The sequence below is a fragment of the Spermophilus citellus genome (genome assembly GCF_964194105.1).
Source record: "Spermophilus citellus genome assembly, chromosome: 7".
In the NCBI taxonomy this organism is placed as follows: Eukaryota; Metazoa; Chordata; class Mammalia; order Rodentia; family Sciuridae; genus Spermophilus; species Spermophilus citellus.
This window is the reverse complement of record NC_138188.1, coordinates 27980444-27999532: the sequence shown is the minus strand read 5'-3', so window position 1 is coordinate 27999532 and position 19089 is coordinate 27980444. Positions and strand designations below refer to the sequence as shown.

Below are 19089 nucleotides of genomic sequence, written 5' to 3'. Positions count from 1 at the left end.
CCTATGGGGCACATCCTCTCATCTCCCTATTTTTTTTTTTATATATATATATTTTTAGTTGTAGATGGACACAATACTTTTATTTATTTTTTAATGTGGTGCTAAGAATTGAACCCAGTGCCTCTTGCATGCTAGGCAAGTGCTCTACCACTGAGCCACAACCCCAGTCCCTCATCTCCCTATTCTTTTTTTTTTTTTTTTGAATTCTTTTTTTTATTGGTTGTTCACAACATTACAAAGCTCTTGACATATCATATTTCATACATTAGATTGAAGTGGGTTATGAACCCCCAATTTTACCCCAAATGTAGATTGCAGAATCACGTCGGTTACACATCCACAATTTTACAAAATGCCCTATTAGTAATTGTTGTATTCTGCTACCTTTCCTATCCCCTACTATCCCCCCTCCCCTCCCCTCCCATCTTCTCTCTCTACCCCATCTACTGTAATTCATTTCTCTCCTTGTTTATTTTCCCATTCCCCTCACAACCTCTTATATGTAATTTTGTATAGCAATGAGGGTCTCCCTTCATTTCCATGCAATTTCCCTTTTCTCTCCCTTTCCCTCCCATCTCATGTCTCTGTTTAATGTTAATCTTTTCTTCCTACTCTTCCTCCCTGCTCTGTTCATAGTTGCTCTCGTTATATCAAAGAAGACATTTGGTATTTGTTTTTTAGGGATTGGCTAGCTTCACTAAGCATAATCTGCTCTAGTGCCATCCATTTCCCTGCAAATTCTATGATTTTGTCATTTTTTATTGCTGCATAGTACTCCATTGTGTATAGATGCCACATTTTTTTAATCCATTCATCTATTGAAGGGCATCTGGGTTGGTTCCACAGTCTAGCAATTGTGAATTGTGCTGCTATGAACATCGATGTGGCAGTATTCCTGTAGCATGCTCTTTTAAGGTCTTCAGGGAATAGTCCGAGAAGGGCAATAGCAGGGTCAAATGGTGGTTCCATTCCCAGCTTTCCCAGGAATCTCCAAACTGCTTTCCAAATTGGCCGCACCAATTTGCAGTCCCACCAGCAATGTACAAGTGTACCCTTTTCTCCACATCCTCGCCAGCACTTGTTGTTGTTTGACTTCATAGTGGCTGCCAATCTTACTGGAGTGAGATGGTATCTTAGGGTGGTTTTGATTTGCATTTCTCTGACTGCTAGAGATGGTGAGCATTTTTTCATGTACTTGTTGATTGATTGTATGTCCTCCTCTGAGAAGTGTCTGTTCAGGTCCTTGGCCCATTTGTTGATTGGGTTATTTGTTATCTTATTGTCTAATTTTTTGAGTTCTTTGTATACTCTGATCTCCCTATTCTTTAGATGAAGAAACTGTCCCAGCAGATGAAAGAGGTGGGACAGGCACTGGTTCTGCCTGATTTCAGAACTGTGCCCTGCCCTAGGAACCTCTCCTCCAGCATCTGCTGCCCTTTGCAATATCAATATTTCAATATCCGTGGCTACAGAGAAAGCACATTGTGAGGAAGTCCTATCTCACCTCATCATCCTTTGCACAGGGGCTTTCGCCTGTCAGCCTTGGTGCCTCCTATCCAGACTGCTATACACCAGTGAGCCTGACACTGGGAGGCCAGGAGCACTGAGGAGTCCACCCCTCGCAGACTCTCACCAGAGTGCCTGCGCAGTGCCTCTTGTCCAGAAAACTGCATTCTCTTGAGGTAGCGAGGAAAGGATGGCTACTGTGAACCACCATTGACCTGGTAGATTGCCAAGAACATTCATGCCACGGGTGCTGGGCCTCACAGCTTTGGCTGCTTATCCAGGACATGTCCTGTCAGTCCTGCCTGAGCCCCAGCCCCAGCCAAATGTACTGATTTTGGTTGGGGGTTTGCCAGTAAGGCAGAGGGTAACTGGGGTCTCTTTGGTCACAGCTTAGATAATAGATAATAGGTGTTCACCCTGCCCTAGCCCTACAGTAGCAGCCACGAGAGGAAGAAAGCAAAGAGGAGCCTGAGGCTTCCCTGAGCATGGATGCCTGGCTCATTGCTTAGAAAACACAGGAACTGGTACAGTAGACTCTCATGGTAAAATGAATTCACATAGCATAAGAGGGTGCCTGGTGGAAAGTAAGCCTTCCACCTGCTCTATCCCATCCTCAGGCAGTCACAGCCATCAGCTCCTTGGCTGCCTTTTAAAATCTGCTTTATGAGCTTTTTTGGAGTTGAATCTGGCATTATTTCTTTGCACGCGTACTAGCCACTGTGCTCCCAGTAATTTATTCAGCAGTTAATTATGCACAATTATACAAGAACCCCATACACAAGAGCATATCTATGTCAGTATTCTATCTGTAAAATGTGAGTGAAAGACCACAGGTGCCTGTCTCTCTGGGAGCAGTAACAAGTGGAGCTCCTTAGGAGTAGTAAGGAGCCTCCAGGAGAAACAGGCTCATAGCTGTCTCAACAGGGATGGTATCCAGGGTATGTCGAGCACTCATCTTGTGTGCAGATGGTAGTTTTTCTGTGGCCTCTGTTGATTGCTGACCATGCTCCACAATTCCTCTTGTGAAGTCCAAGCCAGCCTTCCTGGAAGTGACCCCAGAAACATCTAACTACATAAGGCCAAAAGCCTCCAGCAGGGAGCGCTCTTGCTCCCCAGCAGAGCAGCTCCCTCACCTTTATTGAAGGAGGCTCAACGTGATCTTGTTTATAGGAAGATAGATACTCAGAGTAGGGTACTTATTTTGTGGCCAAACTTTGTCTTAGAATAATGGGTGTCACTCTCTGGGTACCATGAGGCATCAGCTGAGGCACTGACTGATTCCCTTACCTAGGGCCTCACAATAAGGGGTGGACCCAGGACCTTCACCCCAGTGGTCGGGCCTGGAATCCACATGTTCATCACTTCCCACAGTGTAACAGGCCAAGCTGCCACCAGTAGGAGCTTTCATTTTAGTGGGAAAATGTATGATGAACAAGGAAAAGGGACAAATGGATTAAATGTCTACTGACTCTGATGCTGAGACCTCTGTGACCTCCTTAGGCAGAAAGACCCAGCCAGTGCCAAGGCCTGGTAGTCCTGCACAGTGGCACATCCATATTGGTGTCACATCCAGGTTCTCTTGAGGCCTGTTCCAAAAGCCTACTCCTCAGGAAGATGGAGCAAGTCCCAGAATTAAATTGGGGTGTCTGGTGGGAACCACCATGGGTCAGAACTTTAGAGATGGCCTCTGTGCCCATTTTTTTCAATGAAGGAGGCAGGAAAGGTGATTTTTTTTTTCTTCTCATTCTCTGTGCCTATTGGTCTTGGCAGGTGATGGTTTGGAAGAGTAACTTTGATAATGTTGATTATGGAGAAGTCATAAAAGTACAGCGGCCCCCAGCCACCTTGGCTGCCTCCACTGGGAATCTGGTAAGTAGGTTGGCAGGCAAAGCTGAGCCTTGTGACTCTGGGTAGGGTCAGCATTGGCTCAGAGATGGTGGGGACTGGGTGCTTAGGTTGACCATGGGAAAGGGGCCCTAGTAAGATCCGGTCATCTACAAAATAATACTCTGGCACTTGTGTTGCTTTGATTGCAGTCTGGAGTGAACTTGTGAAATATAAAAGGGGAGAACAGCTGCAGGTGCCCCGGCTCCTGGCCCATTTGGTGGGGGAGTGTTTCCATGGCACCTGCTTCTGCTGGATTGAGGCCCAAGGAAACAAAGGCTCTGTCCCATGCCAAGCCCTGGGCCACAGGACCCAGTTGTGAGGTTCCTAGAGGGTTCAGGGCCCAAAGCCACCACAGCTGGGACAAAATGGGAAAGGCCCCCAGTTCTTTTGGTCTCACTTCCTTCTTTTTAAAAACCATGGAGAGGAAGTTCCATGAACCATTTTTAGTATCTTTGTTGATAAAAGGACATTCAGTGTACCTAGATTAAAATAGCTAGTATTTTTTGACACATATCTGGGGGGAAATGAAAGCCGATATAGTCTCATTAAATAAGGTCATATTCATCTTTGACTGAAATGTTAAAGCTGTGATTGCAGAATCCCAATGGTTTTAAGCTCCTATGGCCACAGGCTGGACCCCACTGGACCTTAGAGACAGAGTGGCCTACTGCCACAGGCAGAAACTGGCCCAAACGGCAGGAAGTGGCTCACCCAAAGTCCCCAGAAAGTCAGGGCCTAGGGTCTAGAATAGAACCAGGAAGCCTCCTGAGTCTATCCTAGGGCTTTGCAATTCCAGCAGTTGGATCCCCTCCCCAACCCTTGACACCCCCACTCCCTCCTATTCTGTGTGCTAGGGCTGCCACTAGGAGTAGGCCTTGTCAGTTTTACAGTTTTCTTTCAAGGATTGCCCTCCAGGCTGGTCACTGGAGCTGGGAGGTTTGTTCTTCCTTGGTGTTTCCTAATAAGTGTTTAGTCCTCAGCTTTTTGGGTTTGTTGGGGATGACTGAGTTGCATGAGCTTCTGCTTGCTGCCAGTTTATTTTCCATTTGGAAAGTTGTTTGCATTTGCAGGGTTGGGGTCCTCTGGTGCCTCTCCTGTGATTCCTTGTTCACTGGGCACTTAATGAGCCAGGTACAGCCAAGGCCTCTTGCATGTGCTGCCCTATTCACTTCTTATCTCATCAGAATGAGTGGGTAAAGTTACTGCTCCAGTTCACAGGTGAGACACCTTGGGCTTAGTCATGCTAGCTCCTCTGAACAAGGTTAACCAAGCTAGAAACTGCAGGTAGTGGAGAACTGCCTGACAGGTTTTCCTCATTCTAGGAGGGCACTGCTATGTGCCTCTTGGGAGTGGTTAATATCCACCAACTAGGGAGATCCCGTATTTTTCGTATTGTTATTAGGAAAATATGTGGGATGAGCTATCTTGTTCTTCAATCCTAGCTTACAAATGGAGTATGGACACATTTGCTTCCCAAAGCCTCAGAGCCTGAGAATCTGGGGCAAAGTCATGTGGGTTGGGAGAAGCCAGCATGACAGGATGAGGCATGGGTGGGTGAATAGCTCAGCAGGGCTCAAGGCAACTGATTGTTCCCAGACTACCTTCAGGTGCACATGTGAGCTGTTTTTACAACTCTACCCACTGGGCATACCTCCACGGGGGAGATAAATAGGGGACAGGATATGGGATCTGGAGTCAGAGAACTCGGTTTGAACTCCAGCTTTGTGACCCCAGCAAAGTACCCACTCTTCCCAAGTCTCCATTTCTTCAGTCCTAAACACCCCCACAAGCAGGCTCTGAGGACCCCATGGATGATGAAGATGAGCTTTTGCTATCCCCTGAAGTGATCCTTAATCCTATGATCATTCTTGGTTGAGATCAGGGCTCTTTGCTTGCTTATCATTAGCCACCTTTGAGATTCTGAACAAATGGGTGGGCTTTTCTCTGTTCATAAGCCCTGGTCAAACATACCACATGAGGCTTCTCTAACAAGGAAGACCAGAGCTTGGGTGTTTGTTTTGTTGTGATTTTATACACATGCGTATGTACGAACATATATATATAACATAAAATTGACCATATTAACAACTTTAAGTGTACACCTCAATTTCATTAAGTATATTCACATCATTGTGCAACCATCACATTCATCTCCAGAAGTTTTTCACCCTCCCAAACTGAGGTGAGCTAGTGTTTTTTTTTTTATAATGCTGTTCAGTGGTTAGGTTTTTCCCAAGATAGGAAGGGAAGCTGAGGAGTGTGTTCCTGCCCTTTTTGCTGAAGCCTTGCCTGTCACTGAGATTCCCTGGCTGGCCAGGCTATCTCAGCCCCTCAGGGAATCCCAGGAGCACTACCATACCCCATGGACTATGAGTCCAGTAGTCCCCTGCCCCCCCCCCAGTTCTGTCCCCTTTCCATTCTTCCAATAACCCAGGATTGTTCCACTTCAGCACTGTTCATATTTGGGGCCAGATAATTCTTTGCTGTGGAGGCTGGCCACTTAGGATGTTAAATAGCATCCTTGGCCTTTACCCACTAGATACCAGTAGCATCCCACTCCAACATTCATGATGACCAAAAATTGTCAGATGTCCCCAACTGAATATCACTCACTGCAATACTTCGTGCCTCAGAAGTGAGCCCAGAATGGAAGCTGACCTAGCAGTGAAAGGGGTGATAAGGTGGGATTGTCTTGGGGTGCCAGTGGGTGGGGGGGATGAGAAGAGCAAGGAGAGGAGAGAGGAGTACTCCGCAGGGGGGAATGAGGAAGGGCATTCCTGCAGTCCTGTTGAGGACTCTGCTTAATTGGGCTGAATCTGGGCTCCTGCCAGCAGCTGTGGCCAAGATTTCTTAGCCTGTATTTCTAACAGAAGCCCATTTTATAGGAATGTTGTACGCTTAAAATTGGAGCATGTTCTCTCCCTTCCTACCTCAAGGCTTCCCTGGCTCAGAGATGGTATCTGATGAGAGGTTTGGTGGCTGATGAGCATGACTTGACTTCTCAGGTCCCTGAGCTCTGCATCCAGTTAGGAGCTCAGGAGTCTGATGACCCTTAGCCAGCTTCAGCTCTATAGACAGTGGGCCCTGGCACTGAGGTGCTCCTGGGGATTTGGGGGTTCTAAGGAAGTCTGTGGTACCAGCTGTGGGTTGTTGAATTCCTGACCATTGCCAGAGAGGCAGACCCCCTCCTGCCTCCTCTGCCTTGTACACCAGTAGAGCTGACTAAGCCCTGTGAGTCTCTGACACTTCTTGCACCCTGGAAAACCCCCTGCCCACGACCCTGACTGGTGTGTTTCAGCTCTCAGATCCTGGAATGAAGGCTGTCCTTGAGCCCACTCTGAACAGAGCTCTGTTCACTGCAGAGCTATTTTCAACCTCTGGTTGAAATTCACAGCTTATTTTTAGGCACATTTCATGTTGAAAAGCAAAAGCCATTTCCCAGCCATTCAGAATGAAAATAATGGGTTCCATTTTCCTTCTATTCTTGGCTGAGTTGTGCATGAGGAGAGATTTCAAGGCTGTGGCTGGGGAACTTTCTCTGCTTGGAAGGTTTCAGATGAAGGATTCTAGGCCATGCTGTGGGCTGAGTGGGCAGGAAGCTCCTTGTTATGCCCTGTGACATGCTATAAGGCTACAGGAAGGTTGGAAGGGCCACCTGTGGTAGATGAGTGCCTTACTGTGGTATGTGGGTCTGGGGAAGGGGCAGGGACCCTAGGGGGCTGTCTGCTGCCAGTGCTTGTGCTGATATTTTCATGGGTCAATTCTTAGCCCAGTTCTCTGCCCTAACCCTGACCTTCTCTCTGTGCTTATCCACCCTCCTGCTGTCTGTACTTGAGGCAAGTCTCTGAGGGAGAAGGACCCTGTGTCTTGTCTGACCCTGACTTCAGCATCTGCCACACCCCTAAACCTCAGCCTCCGTGGCACAGGTTTTTTGCCCCAGCCACAGAAGCACTTTTAAACCACTTTTAAATAGCAAAGATGCATTTATTTGGACTAACTCTTATTTTTGCCTCCCCTTGAAATATCTGAGACTCATTATGCAATTGGGAAGGAAGGTGGTGTTGGGTGGGGTGGGGTGGGGTGGGAGGGGAAGAACACAGAGTTCTAGGTAATTCAATGAAATTCAAAACAAAACAAAACCACTTCCTGAGTTCTCCCGGTTGGCTGCTCTCCTGTTTAGACATTAACCTTGAGCTCTGGGGCAGAGGGCTTTTCTCTGCTCACCTCTCAAGATCCCACCTGTGGTTGAGAGCTTGGGTTCTGGCTTCCCACCTACCTGTGATTGAATCCTGCCCTTGCCTCGTTTGGGCTGTGACCTAGGGTGAATGGTTGGATCTCCCTGAGGCTCCGTTTCGTGTTCTATCATATGGGGAGATGCTGGGCCCTCCCTCCTTCATGAGATTTTGTGGGTGGTATGCCAAGCAGCACTTGGCACTGTGCCTAGCACACAGCAAGTGCTCACCAGGCTGTAGCTATTTTTAAAATGTTTCTCTTGCCTCTTCTGTCCCAGTGAGAGCCAGCCAGGGTGATTGTGTGTTCAAAACCTGCTAAAGTATGGGACAGTGGGCAGGGGTGAGGCGGTGCTGACGGCAGTCATTTTCCATGCTGACTCCCCTTTGCAGGTCACCCTTGTGACAGTCAGGTAGGTTTTTAGACCTTGCAGGCATTAGTTGGGTTTTCTAATGACAGAACCAAATCCTCTGTGCTCCCAAACAAGACAGCAATACTCTGAGTGGAAACAGACCTGTTTTCTTCCCCACTGCCTCCTCTTTCCTGACTCCTTGGGGCAAGATGCCTTGGAACCCTGGAGCCTCAGTGTTAGAATGGTCCCTTGAAAGAAGGGTGGCTCCGCCAAGAATATCTGACCTGAACCTGAGGCCATCTCTCTGAGAATGCCGTATTTCCTTTTCCTTTTACCTCCGGTTTTAAGAGCAAAACCCCAGTCACCTTCCATACCCACATCTTAGCTCCCATGTTTCTTTTGGGGGGGTGGGTTTGACTTATTGGACCTAGAGCCCCAGTCCCTAGCTCAGAGATTGTCGGCATTAGAGCTTTCCCTATGCTGAGGATCTGGGAGTCTTGGGTGCCTGTGGTGGTCCTTTAAGACCTGGGTTCTTGGATCATACCTATAATTCCAGTGACTCGGAGGCTGGCAGGAGGATTGCAAGTTCTCAAGTCTCAGCAGTTTAGCAAGGCCCTAAGCAACTTAGTAAGATCCTGTCTTAGAATTTAAAAAGGGTTGAGGATGTAGTTCAGTGGTAAAGTAAAGTGCCCCTGGGTTCAGTCCCCGGTATCAGGAGGGGAAAAAAAGAAAAAAAGACCTGGGTTCTCACCCTGGACACCTTGCACCTCGCCTGAGGAATCAAAGGTTAGTAAGCAGGGAGAGAAGGGACTCACTTCCACCTGCCTCATGGAGTTTGTCTTAGTCTGTTCAGACTGCTATAACAAAATGTCATAGACTAGGTAGCTTATAAATAACAGAAATTTCTCTCCCTTCTGGAGGCTGGGAGGTCCAAGGAAGGCACTAAGAGATTTGGTGTCTGGTAAGGACCTGTTTTCTGTTGCAGAGATGGCTCCTTCTCTATGTGTCCTCACATGGCAGAAAAGGCTAGATAGATCTCAGGTCTTTTTTTATAAGGGTACTCATCTCTGTTAGGAGGGCTTTTTTCCTTATAATCTAATTACCTTCCAAAGGCTCACCTCTTAATAACATCGCCTTGGGGATTAGGATTTCAACATATTAATTTTGTGGGTGACACGGATATTCAGACTATGGCAGATTTGCTTTCTCTTCTGGCAACATGAAAGACTTAAGTCTCTTTTTGAGAACACAAATTTCTGGGTTGGCATTTATTTTCAGTAGTAGAGAAAAGTGTGGATTCAAGGGTATGCTTAGCAGGAGGGGTGCTGTGGGTGTTTGGAGCATGAGTGAACCTCATATTTTTGTGTCTTAGAAAGTAACCTCTTCCTTCTCTCTTGACCCCAATTCTGGCTCCTAATTTTTTAAAGGGAACTCTTGGCTTTCTGCCTGCTCTCAGTGAGTCAGAAGATACCTAGGCTATTAGTTATACAACTTGGAAACCAGTTGGCTTCACGGGACCTAAACCCCTAACACATAGAGCTGCCTCAGCTTCTGAGTACAGGATATCTCTGAGGGCCAAGATATGCCTCTTAATGAGGCTCATCACACCTCATAGCTGGCTTTGTCCATAGTATCCCTCATCTGTGTGATTGAGAGTGTGGTAAGAATAGGAGAAAGCAGACCCTTTCCTGAGGGGTGCCATTCAACCTGCTTTGGCTATTGTGGGGCCTTGCAGGGTCCAGGTATCTGGGCTGAGTTGGTGATAACAGGGCCTTTGTTTTCATGATTCCTGGGACTTATCAAGGTGGCACATCTCTTGTGTGGCTCCTGAGGGAATATTCATTCCTGCCCCCTGAGCCATGCAGAGGAAGAATGTGTGGGCTCAGAGTCTCCTGCTGGTGAGTGACCTGGGTTCCAATCAAGCCCAGGCCCCTGAATTCAGGTGCAGCAAAACTAAGAGACCTTTGACTGAAAAAGAGCAAGAAGGAGCCTCTCTATTTCTCAGTGAGCAAAAGGAACACAGTATCCTCAGCCCTTGGTCACATCCCCAAGCCTTCCTCAGAGTGAGTGTTGTATGAGTGTGCAAGCTTACCAGGAGACTCCTGCGTTGCTGCCTCAGGAGCCCTTGGTGTCTACATTCTCACCACTCTTGGTCAAGTGTGACACTCTGGTGCCCATACTTATCATTCCCCCTGTAGACCCTGTGATGTCTGTTATGTGGGGCATATCCACATTATGTGGGATGTCCTTGGGCTGGGCACAGTGCAGGCAATGTCAGGTACCTTCCTGGGAAGAGAATAAGAATCTTACAAGGATGGCTGCTCTGGAAAGGATTCTCAGGCAGCCTCACCAGGAATGTGGAAGAGACTGGAAACTTGTGGTCCTGAAAACCACCTTAAGAACTTGGTTGACATTAAAAGCTGCACTATTTGTGTAGTATGCTACTTCTGGTATGTTGGTCTGAGCAGAGGTTAGACCAGCCCAATGTAACCTCAGACAGGTTGTCTTGATTCTCTGCACCTGATTTCTCCCCGACAGCCTGTATCACACCCTCTGGGCATTTTCCATTTCACGGGCTCACTCTAATTGATCATACTGCAGAGGGGTAGGCATTGGAGCCTTTGCTGACTTTAGGTGATGGGGCCCTCAGGTTAAGATGTCTCATTTCACACCTTTACCTGATGGAAGTCATGGAGAGTTCTCTGGGGTCCTTAGTTTCAGTGAGTAGAGAGGATACTAAAAATACAGAAGATTGAATATTTGTTACTCAACCGCCATTTTTTAGAAAGTTTCCTACTTGAAACAGAGCCTCCTTGGACAGTGGCTGGTGGGTGTCACAGCTGTGCAATATCCAGGAGCACCAAGGATTCCAGTGCTCCTGTCAGAGGAACCTCCTAGGCCCAGGACAAAATTCTAACTCCTTTTCCTTCCAGAGACCACAGGTGACTTTATTGCCAGGTACATGTTAAATAATTATTCTGTTTCCTGCAAGGAAGGGTAGCATTTGACAATTATGAGCATGACTTTGCAGGAAGTCCATCAGGAGATGTTAGCTGAATTTCCCAGGCTGTGTTGGTAGAGAGACAGGCCCTTTAACATTTGGCATTTGTCTTTGTAAGCCTCTCACAGTGGTTCCTGGACCTCATTGTGCATCAGAATCATCATGAGGGCTTGTTAAAACATAGCTGGTAAAGTGTAGTTGATTGTGACTATGGTATCCTGGGCAGGCAGATGGAGGGAAGAAGAAAACTTTTCATCTTGGAAGTTTCTATTACTAGTTGGGGCTATGACTTGGGAGAGGCAATTGAGAATCAATTATTCCCCTCAATTCACTCTAATGGAAAAGGGGTGTAGAGGAAAAGGGATGTGGCCTTGGTTCTAATCTCAGTATTGTTAAAAGAAATCCCAGAGGGTGATGTAGCTCTGAGGTAGAGTGCTAGGAAGGAAGGAAGGTAGAAGGTTTGATGGATGAATCCCAGTGTTGTCCCTGTGAGCACCTTTAAATACCAGCAGAAGGGGCTGGGGATGTGGCTCAAGCAGTAGCGCGCTCGCCTGGCATGCGTGTGGCCCGGGTTCGATCCTCAGCACCACATACCAACAAAGATGTTGTGTCTGCCGAGAACTAAAAAATAAATATTAAAAATTCTCTCTCTCTCTCTCTCCTCTCTCACTCTCTCTTTAAAAAAAAAATAAATAAATAAATAAATAAATAAATAAATAAATACCAGCAGAAGAGATCAGTAAGAAGGAAGATGAGACTTGCTGTGGGCCTTTGCCAGGCCTGGCTTCCTGTCCCAGCTCTTGACCTTCCTGTTATTTATGCTGCCATTAATCCAGTCACTTGTTCTTGAACTCACATTCTCTGCCCCCCTGCCTTCTGCATTGTCTTCAGTGTCTCTTTTTGCTTTCTTGGTGTACTTGCTTCCCACCTCTCACCTGTACATGTGGGTGCCTTGGCCAGCTTCTATCCTGTAGAATGCCTGCTGGCTTTAGGGAAGCTGAGGGGTGTGAATATCTGACATCTGAGCCGGAGGTGGCCTGAGTGTTTGTGATGCAACATTGAAACCCCTAGATGAAGGTCTTATTTGCTGAGCTTTTGGGGGAAGTATCTCTAGGTAGCAAGAAAAGGGACAAGCCCTGTAACAGCAATGACAGTAGAAGTGACAAAGATGGGATGGAAGCCAGAATTTCCTTCTCCAAGTTGCTCCCTTTGAGGGGCTGATAGTAATTTCCTATAAAACTAAAAAATTCCCATCTATTCCACAAGCAAATAGGTCCCCCCTTCAGAGGAGAGTAGCCTGATGCCAAGAAGGGAGGTTCTCTTTTATGACATAAAGCAACAGCAAGTAGGCATGGAATATTAAAACAGTCACCATGCTATGAAGATGGAAGATCCTGACTCCAAAATTTGTAATTTATTTATTTTTATGTGGTGCTGAAGATTGAACCCAGGGCCTTGCCATGTGCTAGGTGAGTGCTCTACCGCTGAGCCACAACCCCAGCCCCATCCAAAATTTAGATGTAGCATAGAGGCTCTTGGTTCAGCTCTGCATGTATCAGGATGTACCTGGTGCATAAACCTGGCCCACATCCCCTCTGAGAGCTCCATTATTTCTTTCAAGAGTCCCAGAACATTCTGGGGTCTTCCTTTCTCCCTGGCAGTCAAAGCCGGGGTTCAGGGTTGTTGGCAATTTCACATTGTGTGTGGGGAAATGAGTCTGAATCACAGGACAGAAGACACTGCAGCCTTAACATTGTGATGCTTTATTATAAGGCACACATGGCCCTGGAGCACCTGTCATTTCAGCCACTGGGGCCACTACTGTGACATTGCCATTTTGCTGATGGTGATGACAAACCATCTACAGCCCCATCAGACCACGCTGACAAGTCACCTCACCACATGAGAGCCAAAGAGACCATAAGAAGAATCTTGTGCCAACTGTGATATACAGAGCAGAGAAGGTAGACAGGAACTGAGGCTTCAGACATTTGAGGATCTTTCTTTTTTCTTTAATTTTGGTTCCATTTTATTTTATTGTCAAACCCAGAAACTTGAAAGTGGAAGAAATAAGCCCTGTGTAGCAATAACCCCTGTCGCTGGAGTCTGAGTGTATTTCTTTGAGCCACTGCCCCCATCCCAACAGAATTGCACTCATCTCTTCAGTCCTTCTCCAGATGGCACCTCATCCATGCAGCTTTCCCTGGGAGGCCAGCAGGTTGTAAATTGTTCCTGCTCTGCTTTCCCAGAGCAGTCTTCTTCCTGGAGCAGCCCCCTCTCCCGCTGTCAGTTACTTGCAGGCCTTACTAGTCTTCCTGGAGTTCTGGGACCTTATGCTCCCCATGGTCCCAGCACGTGCCTGGTACGTAGAATGCTCAGGAAATCAGTTAAGAGGACACATGCTTGAGGTCTGTGGGCAGTGTGGGTTGAATGTGCAAGGCTAGAGGCAGGCTGTGACTCTTTCCTTTTAGTATTTTTGATGATCCCAGACTAAATGAAGGAAGCCACTTTCTGACCTCATTTGTCAGTTTGGTGGCAGATGGTGTGGGGTGATATGGGCAGTGTGACCAGGCCACAAAGAGTGGTAGGATCTACATGTCTACATGTAGATCTGCATGGACTAGAAATTCAGAACTTCTTTTCACTTTAAGTGAGAGAAAAAAAAACAAAAACAAAAAAAACCTTTGTGGTTTATATTTTCCAGATTGGATAGCAGAGTTGCCCATGTGGTGTAAGGGTGTTGAATAATGTTCATGTTTATGTTCTTATTGGTTACCATGGAAAAAATCAGAATAGATGGTTTCCATGGAGATTATCTTACAATTAGTTTCTTTGAAGGTCCAGACATTGCTAGAGTTCACCTAATACTGTCAGTGCCATCAGGGGCTCTGTGGCAATGCCAGAGGCTGGTGGGAATATTCCGTGGACTTAGACAAAGTCATCTGCCTTTCATGCTTGCAAATCCCAGGATACCCGAGAGGTAGTGATCCTGTGGCTTAGCTTCCTGTTGGGGTCTCCCTGGCCTGGCCTTAGCTCTATAGCTTGTTCCAGTCACTAGGAAACATTTTTTTATTAAACAAAACACCTTTGTATTATGGAAAATTTCAAGCTAGCAAAAAAGTGGAGAGGATAACATAACAACCCTCATGTATTCCTTCAGCATTTTGCCAATCTTATTTCATCTCTCTCTTCCCCACATTTTTAGAAGAGTTAAAAGTATTTTTTAAATTTGAGACTTATCATTTTACCCTAAATAAGGATTTTTCTTGGTTATATAACTGTAATGCTCTTATCACACCCAACAAAATTAACAATTCCTTCACATGAAATCCTAGTACATATGCACATTTTTATGTATTGTGTCAAGAATGTTGTTTTGTGCTTTTTGTTCAAATAAGGGTATGGGAATCAGAATACCCAAGTAGAGGATTCTTATCATCTCCCTGTCTTCCTGCCCATGGTGTGTGGACAAATTAAGAGTCTTTGACCAGCATCTTTAGTTGGGGGGACAGGAAGAACTTTTGAGCTCACCTCAATCTCCCTGTCCTCAGAGTTCTATGCCAAAAACTGCTTATTCCTTCCTAGAGATAGGTCGCAGCAGGTGGGCCAGCTGCTGCTAGCCATTTTGGGGCAGGCATCCACTGGGGGGCGCTGGCCCTCTTTGAAGCCTGCAGAGGAGGGAGGGAGAGAGATGATGTAACCCTGGTTCACAGCAGCTGTCTGCTACTTTTTCCTGGAAAGGAGAGGCTGTGAGACCCTGTGGGATATAGCCTCTTCCTTTGACTCCTCCCTGAGAAGCATGGGGCCACTGTCAAAAGGTTCTGGCCAATCCAAGGCCAGCTGCCTCTGTGGGTTGGTCAGAGACAGTCCTGGGTCTGCCTTGGCCTTGTCCTGTGATGATGCACAAAATATGAATTACCAAGCTTGGGAGTATGCCCGGGGTATGGTCAGTGGCTCTAACACTCTCCATTGAACTCAGTGCAAGGAGAGTTTAAAATAGCCAGCCTTTGTTCCCAAGGTTTTAAAAATTCAACTCCAGTAGTTACAATGAGCTGTCTTCAAGTGGATCTATAAATAAACTGCTACTGTTCCTCTTTGTCACCAAGAGCTTCAGCGTCTTCCCGAGACGTCGCTCTGCCGCTCATCTTCATTACATGCCTCCCATCTGTGGGGCAGCTGCAGCCATCAGCAAACTGGGCTGACATACGAAATTTGTGAAGACAGCAATGCGTTCCCTTTTTAAAATCTGCAGTTCCCCAAAATTAACTACACAGGGAAAGATAGTAACCTTCCATTGGAGAAAACTGGCAGAGCGGGCAGTGTCCTTATTGATTAAGGTTAACATCACCAGTATTAAGTCCTGTTTGCATGAACTCTGTGATGTGCATGTTTTTGTGGTGTCAAAAATCTTGAAACATGACACCTTAGACAGGCCCAAATTGTCATTGACATTTGACAAAATAACTGATCAATATTCTTCAAAAGTATCAAAGTCATGAAAGACAAAGGAGGACTAAGGAACTGACAGAGTACAGTAGGCCACATATATAATAAAATGAGATGTGAAGTCCTAAATAGGATTCTGGCACATCAGGATCCACGGACATTAGTGGGAAAACTGGTGAAGCTCAAAGGGGGTCCTTAGTTAGGTTAATGGTATTTCCCAGTGTTAATTTTGTGGTCTGATCATTGTTCTATTGTTATGTAAGATGTTAACACTGGGGAAGAGAGATATGGAAATTCTCTGTACTATTTTTTGCAACTTTTCTCCAACTCTAAAATTAGTTCAAAGCAGTTTAAAGAAAGGGAGTAGGGAGCTACAGTCAACATTTGGGCTTTATCAGAATCTTTCATCTTCTCCCCTCCCTGGGCACATTGGTTCAGATATTTGTGTTGAGATAGTGGGCATTTCTGTCTCCAGGTAGAGGGTAGGTAACCCTGAGATAGTCATCGATAGCTGAAAGCTGTAGTGGGCCTTCAGGAATAGGAATATTCACAGAACTGAACTGAACCAAACAAGAGCTGCCCTAAACGGAGCCCAGGTAGTTATTTTCCAAGGGAGTACTCTTACCCAGGGGTTGGTCACCAGCATGGGGCCCACAGGGTATCATTTCTGAGGATGCTCCAGAGGTACATTTGCTCCAGAAGTCTAAGGAAGACTAGGTAAGAGAATGGGTAACCCCCCTCCATGGTCCTGTCTCTTCCTAATGCTTCTTGGGGCTAGGGGGGGTCCTAGGCCTCACTGTCCCGCCCTACTTCTGTATTCTCAAAATCTCTTACTCACTTTTGCTGCAACCCGTGTGTGTTTCTGGCTGTGACAGTTATGGTGACCTGGGAAGCTTTATCCCTAAAGGCTGGATGGTGTTCTTCTATCCCCTGAACCCCTCCAGGGAAGAAGTCCAGAGACCTGTGTGCCAAGGAGTGTCCTGGTTCCATGAGCATGGCTGCTTTCTCTCTCACAGTCTCTCCTGGCCTTCCCTCTCCATTTCATCTTGCTCCTTTCTGTGGTTTCCCTCACCTGGATGTGACATTTCAGTAAGGCAGACCTCCCAGCTCTACTTTTTTCTCCCAGGGGCATATGTGGACACTGAGTAACTTTCTGTTTCCTGCCTGCCAGGGCATTCCTTTCATTCTTGTGAAGACTATCCCCACCCCCTCACCCCCACCCGCAACTCCCAACTCCCGTGTGTGGGGAAGTTCTTGGAATCCTTGCAGTTTGGTGGGGGTTGAGCCCAGGAGTGACTGTCCCAGCCCTGGGGCAGAGTTCTGGGCTTTGCTGTGGGCCAGGGTGAGGAGAGAGTGGTTTGTCCCTTTAGCATTCTCCCATATGCCCAGAGACCTGTGAGCAACACAGGTATAATAGAACCACAGAGGCATCTGTGGTTCCTGCCTAAGGGGACTGAGATGACAAAGTGCACCATGCTTGCTGCTTGTGGACCTGTGGCCCTGGAGGCACTGGATCCAGTGTTAGTTAAAATGGTGAATTCCTCATTTTCCATTTTAAGGATGCCCTGTCAGTTTCCCATTGCTGACGGCTTTGGGACAAGGGATGGTCCTGAGACTTATCTGTGGTTGTGGAACATCTGTCTCAGTTTGGAGGCTGCTGTGCTGGCCTCAGGTCCTTTTTTGTGGGTCCCTGAGCTTTCATAGATAATCCAGTACCCTGCCCTCCTCTGAGTCTGTCATGGGGAACACAGAAAGGTGCTCTGTGAGTTCAAGCCTCTATATAAAAGCCAGCAGCCGTAACCAAATCCTATGGTCATGCTCTGGCTGGCTTGGGAGAACATTGGCCAGACTGCTAAACAATTAGGTGATTTTATGAAACCAGAATCCTTCTTTGGTTCAGGGCTATGTTTAGAACCGAAATTTTCCTCTCTAGTTGAATTCCAGACTAGAACCTTAAATTGTAGGGCAAATAAGACTGTAGTGTATCTAGTCTGCAAATATGTGCCGTGAATACAGTACAGGTTTCTTTTGAACTTAGATTTGAGAAAACATCCCTGCCTTTTCCTCTTGAGAAGTTGGACATGAGGCCAAGCCCAAGTGAGCTCTGTCCTTTGCCTACTTCCCTCCCCAGGGCCACGTTTAGCAAATATGGAAGCAGGCAGACATGGATGCCTGTTAACTTTTCATATAGTCACAGCAAGGACCTGAGGTCAGGGCTAAGAAACACCTGTGCCTGTGGTGCTTTGTGCTGACTTAGTAGACCCCACAGTAAGCAGTCTAGTGAAAGATTAAACTGAAGAGATTTGATCCTGGTTTTGTGTGTTTTTATGCACACATGTGTCTTTTCCTTCCAGTTTTGCACTCAGCCCTGCTTTGGAAACAAAGTGACATGCTTTGATGTTTGAAGTGGGTAGTGGCCAGATGGGCTGTCTGCCTGGGTTTGTTCAAGAAGAGTAGTAGTGAGAGAGCCCAGCTCTTGACCCCAGGTCACTTTTCTCTCCCTCTCTGGCCATGAATCAGTTCCTGAACACTTATGTCCATTACGGAATTTCAGTTTCAGGAGCAGTCAGGGAATATTTCAAGGTCCAAGATTACAGATTAAAAGAAAAGTAGATTCTCTGAGATCTGCTCTTATTAAAGTAGATCAATGATGAAAGTAGCCAAATCTACAACAACAACAACAAAAAATTTCCACCTTGAACAAATGTTAATCATTATTTATTCTACCCAGCAGAGGGGGGTGTTCTGTCAGGTCACCGTACAACAGATTGGGTGGACTCTAGCTACTCCTGGCTGCTAGCCAGCTATGCAGATCTTGTTCCCAAGATCTTGCTCCCATGTCCAGCTATGCATAGATCCCTAAGTGGCTGATGACTGGGTAGCCACTGCTTTGGAAGCCTTACCTAGGGATGTCTGCTGCTTTCTTATGGTTTCCCAGAGAGATTATGACTTTGGGAATAGACCTGCACTGAAATGAGAGTCTCTGTCTTTCTGCATTTGGCCCCACAAGGCTCTTCAGCCTGGAGAAACAGTGATTCTCACCTTGATATAGTCAATGATGAGTAGCATCAAGTGTCATGAGATGGCTAGTTGGGCTCCTAGAGGCATTGCAATTGCAACTACATCTCTAGTTTGTTGTTGTTGTTGTTGTTGTTTTGGTTTTGGAAAGCTTTATAATTTACAAATAGTTACATTCATCATTGAAAACATGAACAGTTCTATGAGTTTTGACAAAAAGATAATCACATAACAACCACTACAATCAAGATGTAGAATATTTCCATCATCCCAAACAGTTGTCTTGCTCCTCTTTGTACATAGTCCACTCCCAAGCAACCCTTACTTTGTTTTCTGTCACTATAAATTAGTTTGTATTTTTTAGAATTTATTGTAAATAGAATTATGTAGTAATATATTCATTTTTGTCTGGTTTCTTTTGGCTGTATTGTGAATGACTCATGTTAAATGTATCAGTATTTCTTTCCTGTTTATTGTTTAGTAGTTCTCCATTGAATGGATGTGCCACAATTTTTTTTTCTCTATCTATTGATGAATATTAGGTTATTTTCTATTTTGGGCTATCACAAATAAAGCTGCTCCAGGCTGGGGTTGTGGCTCAGCGGTAGAGCATTCCCTTTGCATATGCAAGGGCCCCTGGGTTCGATCC

At 46.2% G+C, this 19089-nt stretch overlaps 1 protein-coding gene across 4 annotated transcripts in view; it reads left to right on the top strand.

Annotated features, from left to right (window-relative positions):
• The window catches only part of POC1A (POC1 centriolar protein A), a 73776-nt gene that overhangs the window by 28495 nt on the left and 26192 nt on the right, over nt 1–19089 (top strand). For all 4 annotated transcript variants that reach the window (XM_081302259.1, XM_081302261.1, XM_081302258.1 and 1 more), the window contains one exon: nt 3277–3375. In XM_081302259.1, the coding sequence (XP_081158385.1) occupies nt 3277–3375 (99 nt within the window). The remainder of the gene's footprint in view (nt 1–3276; nt 3376–19089) is intronic.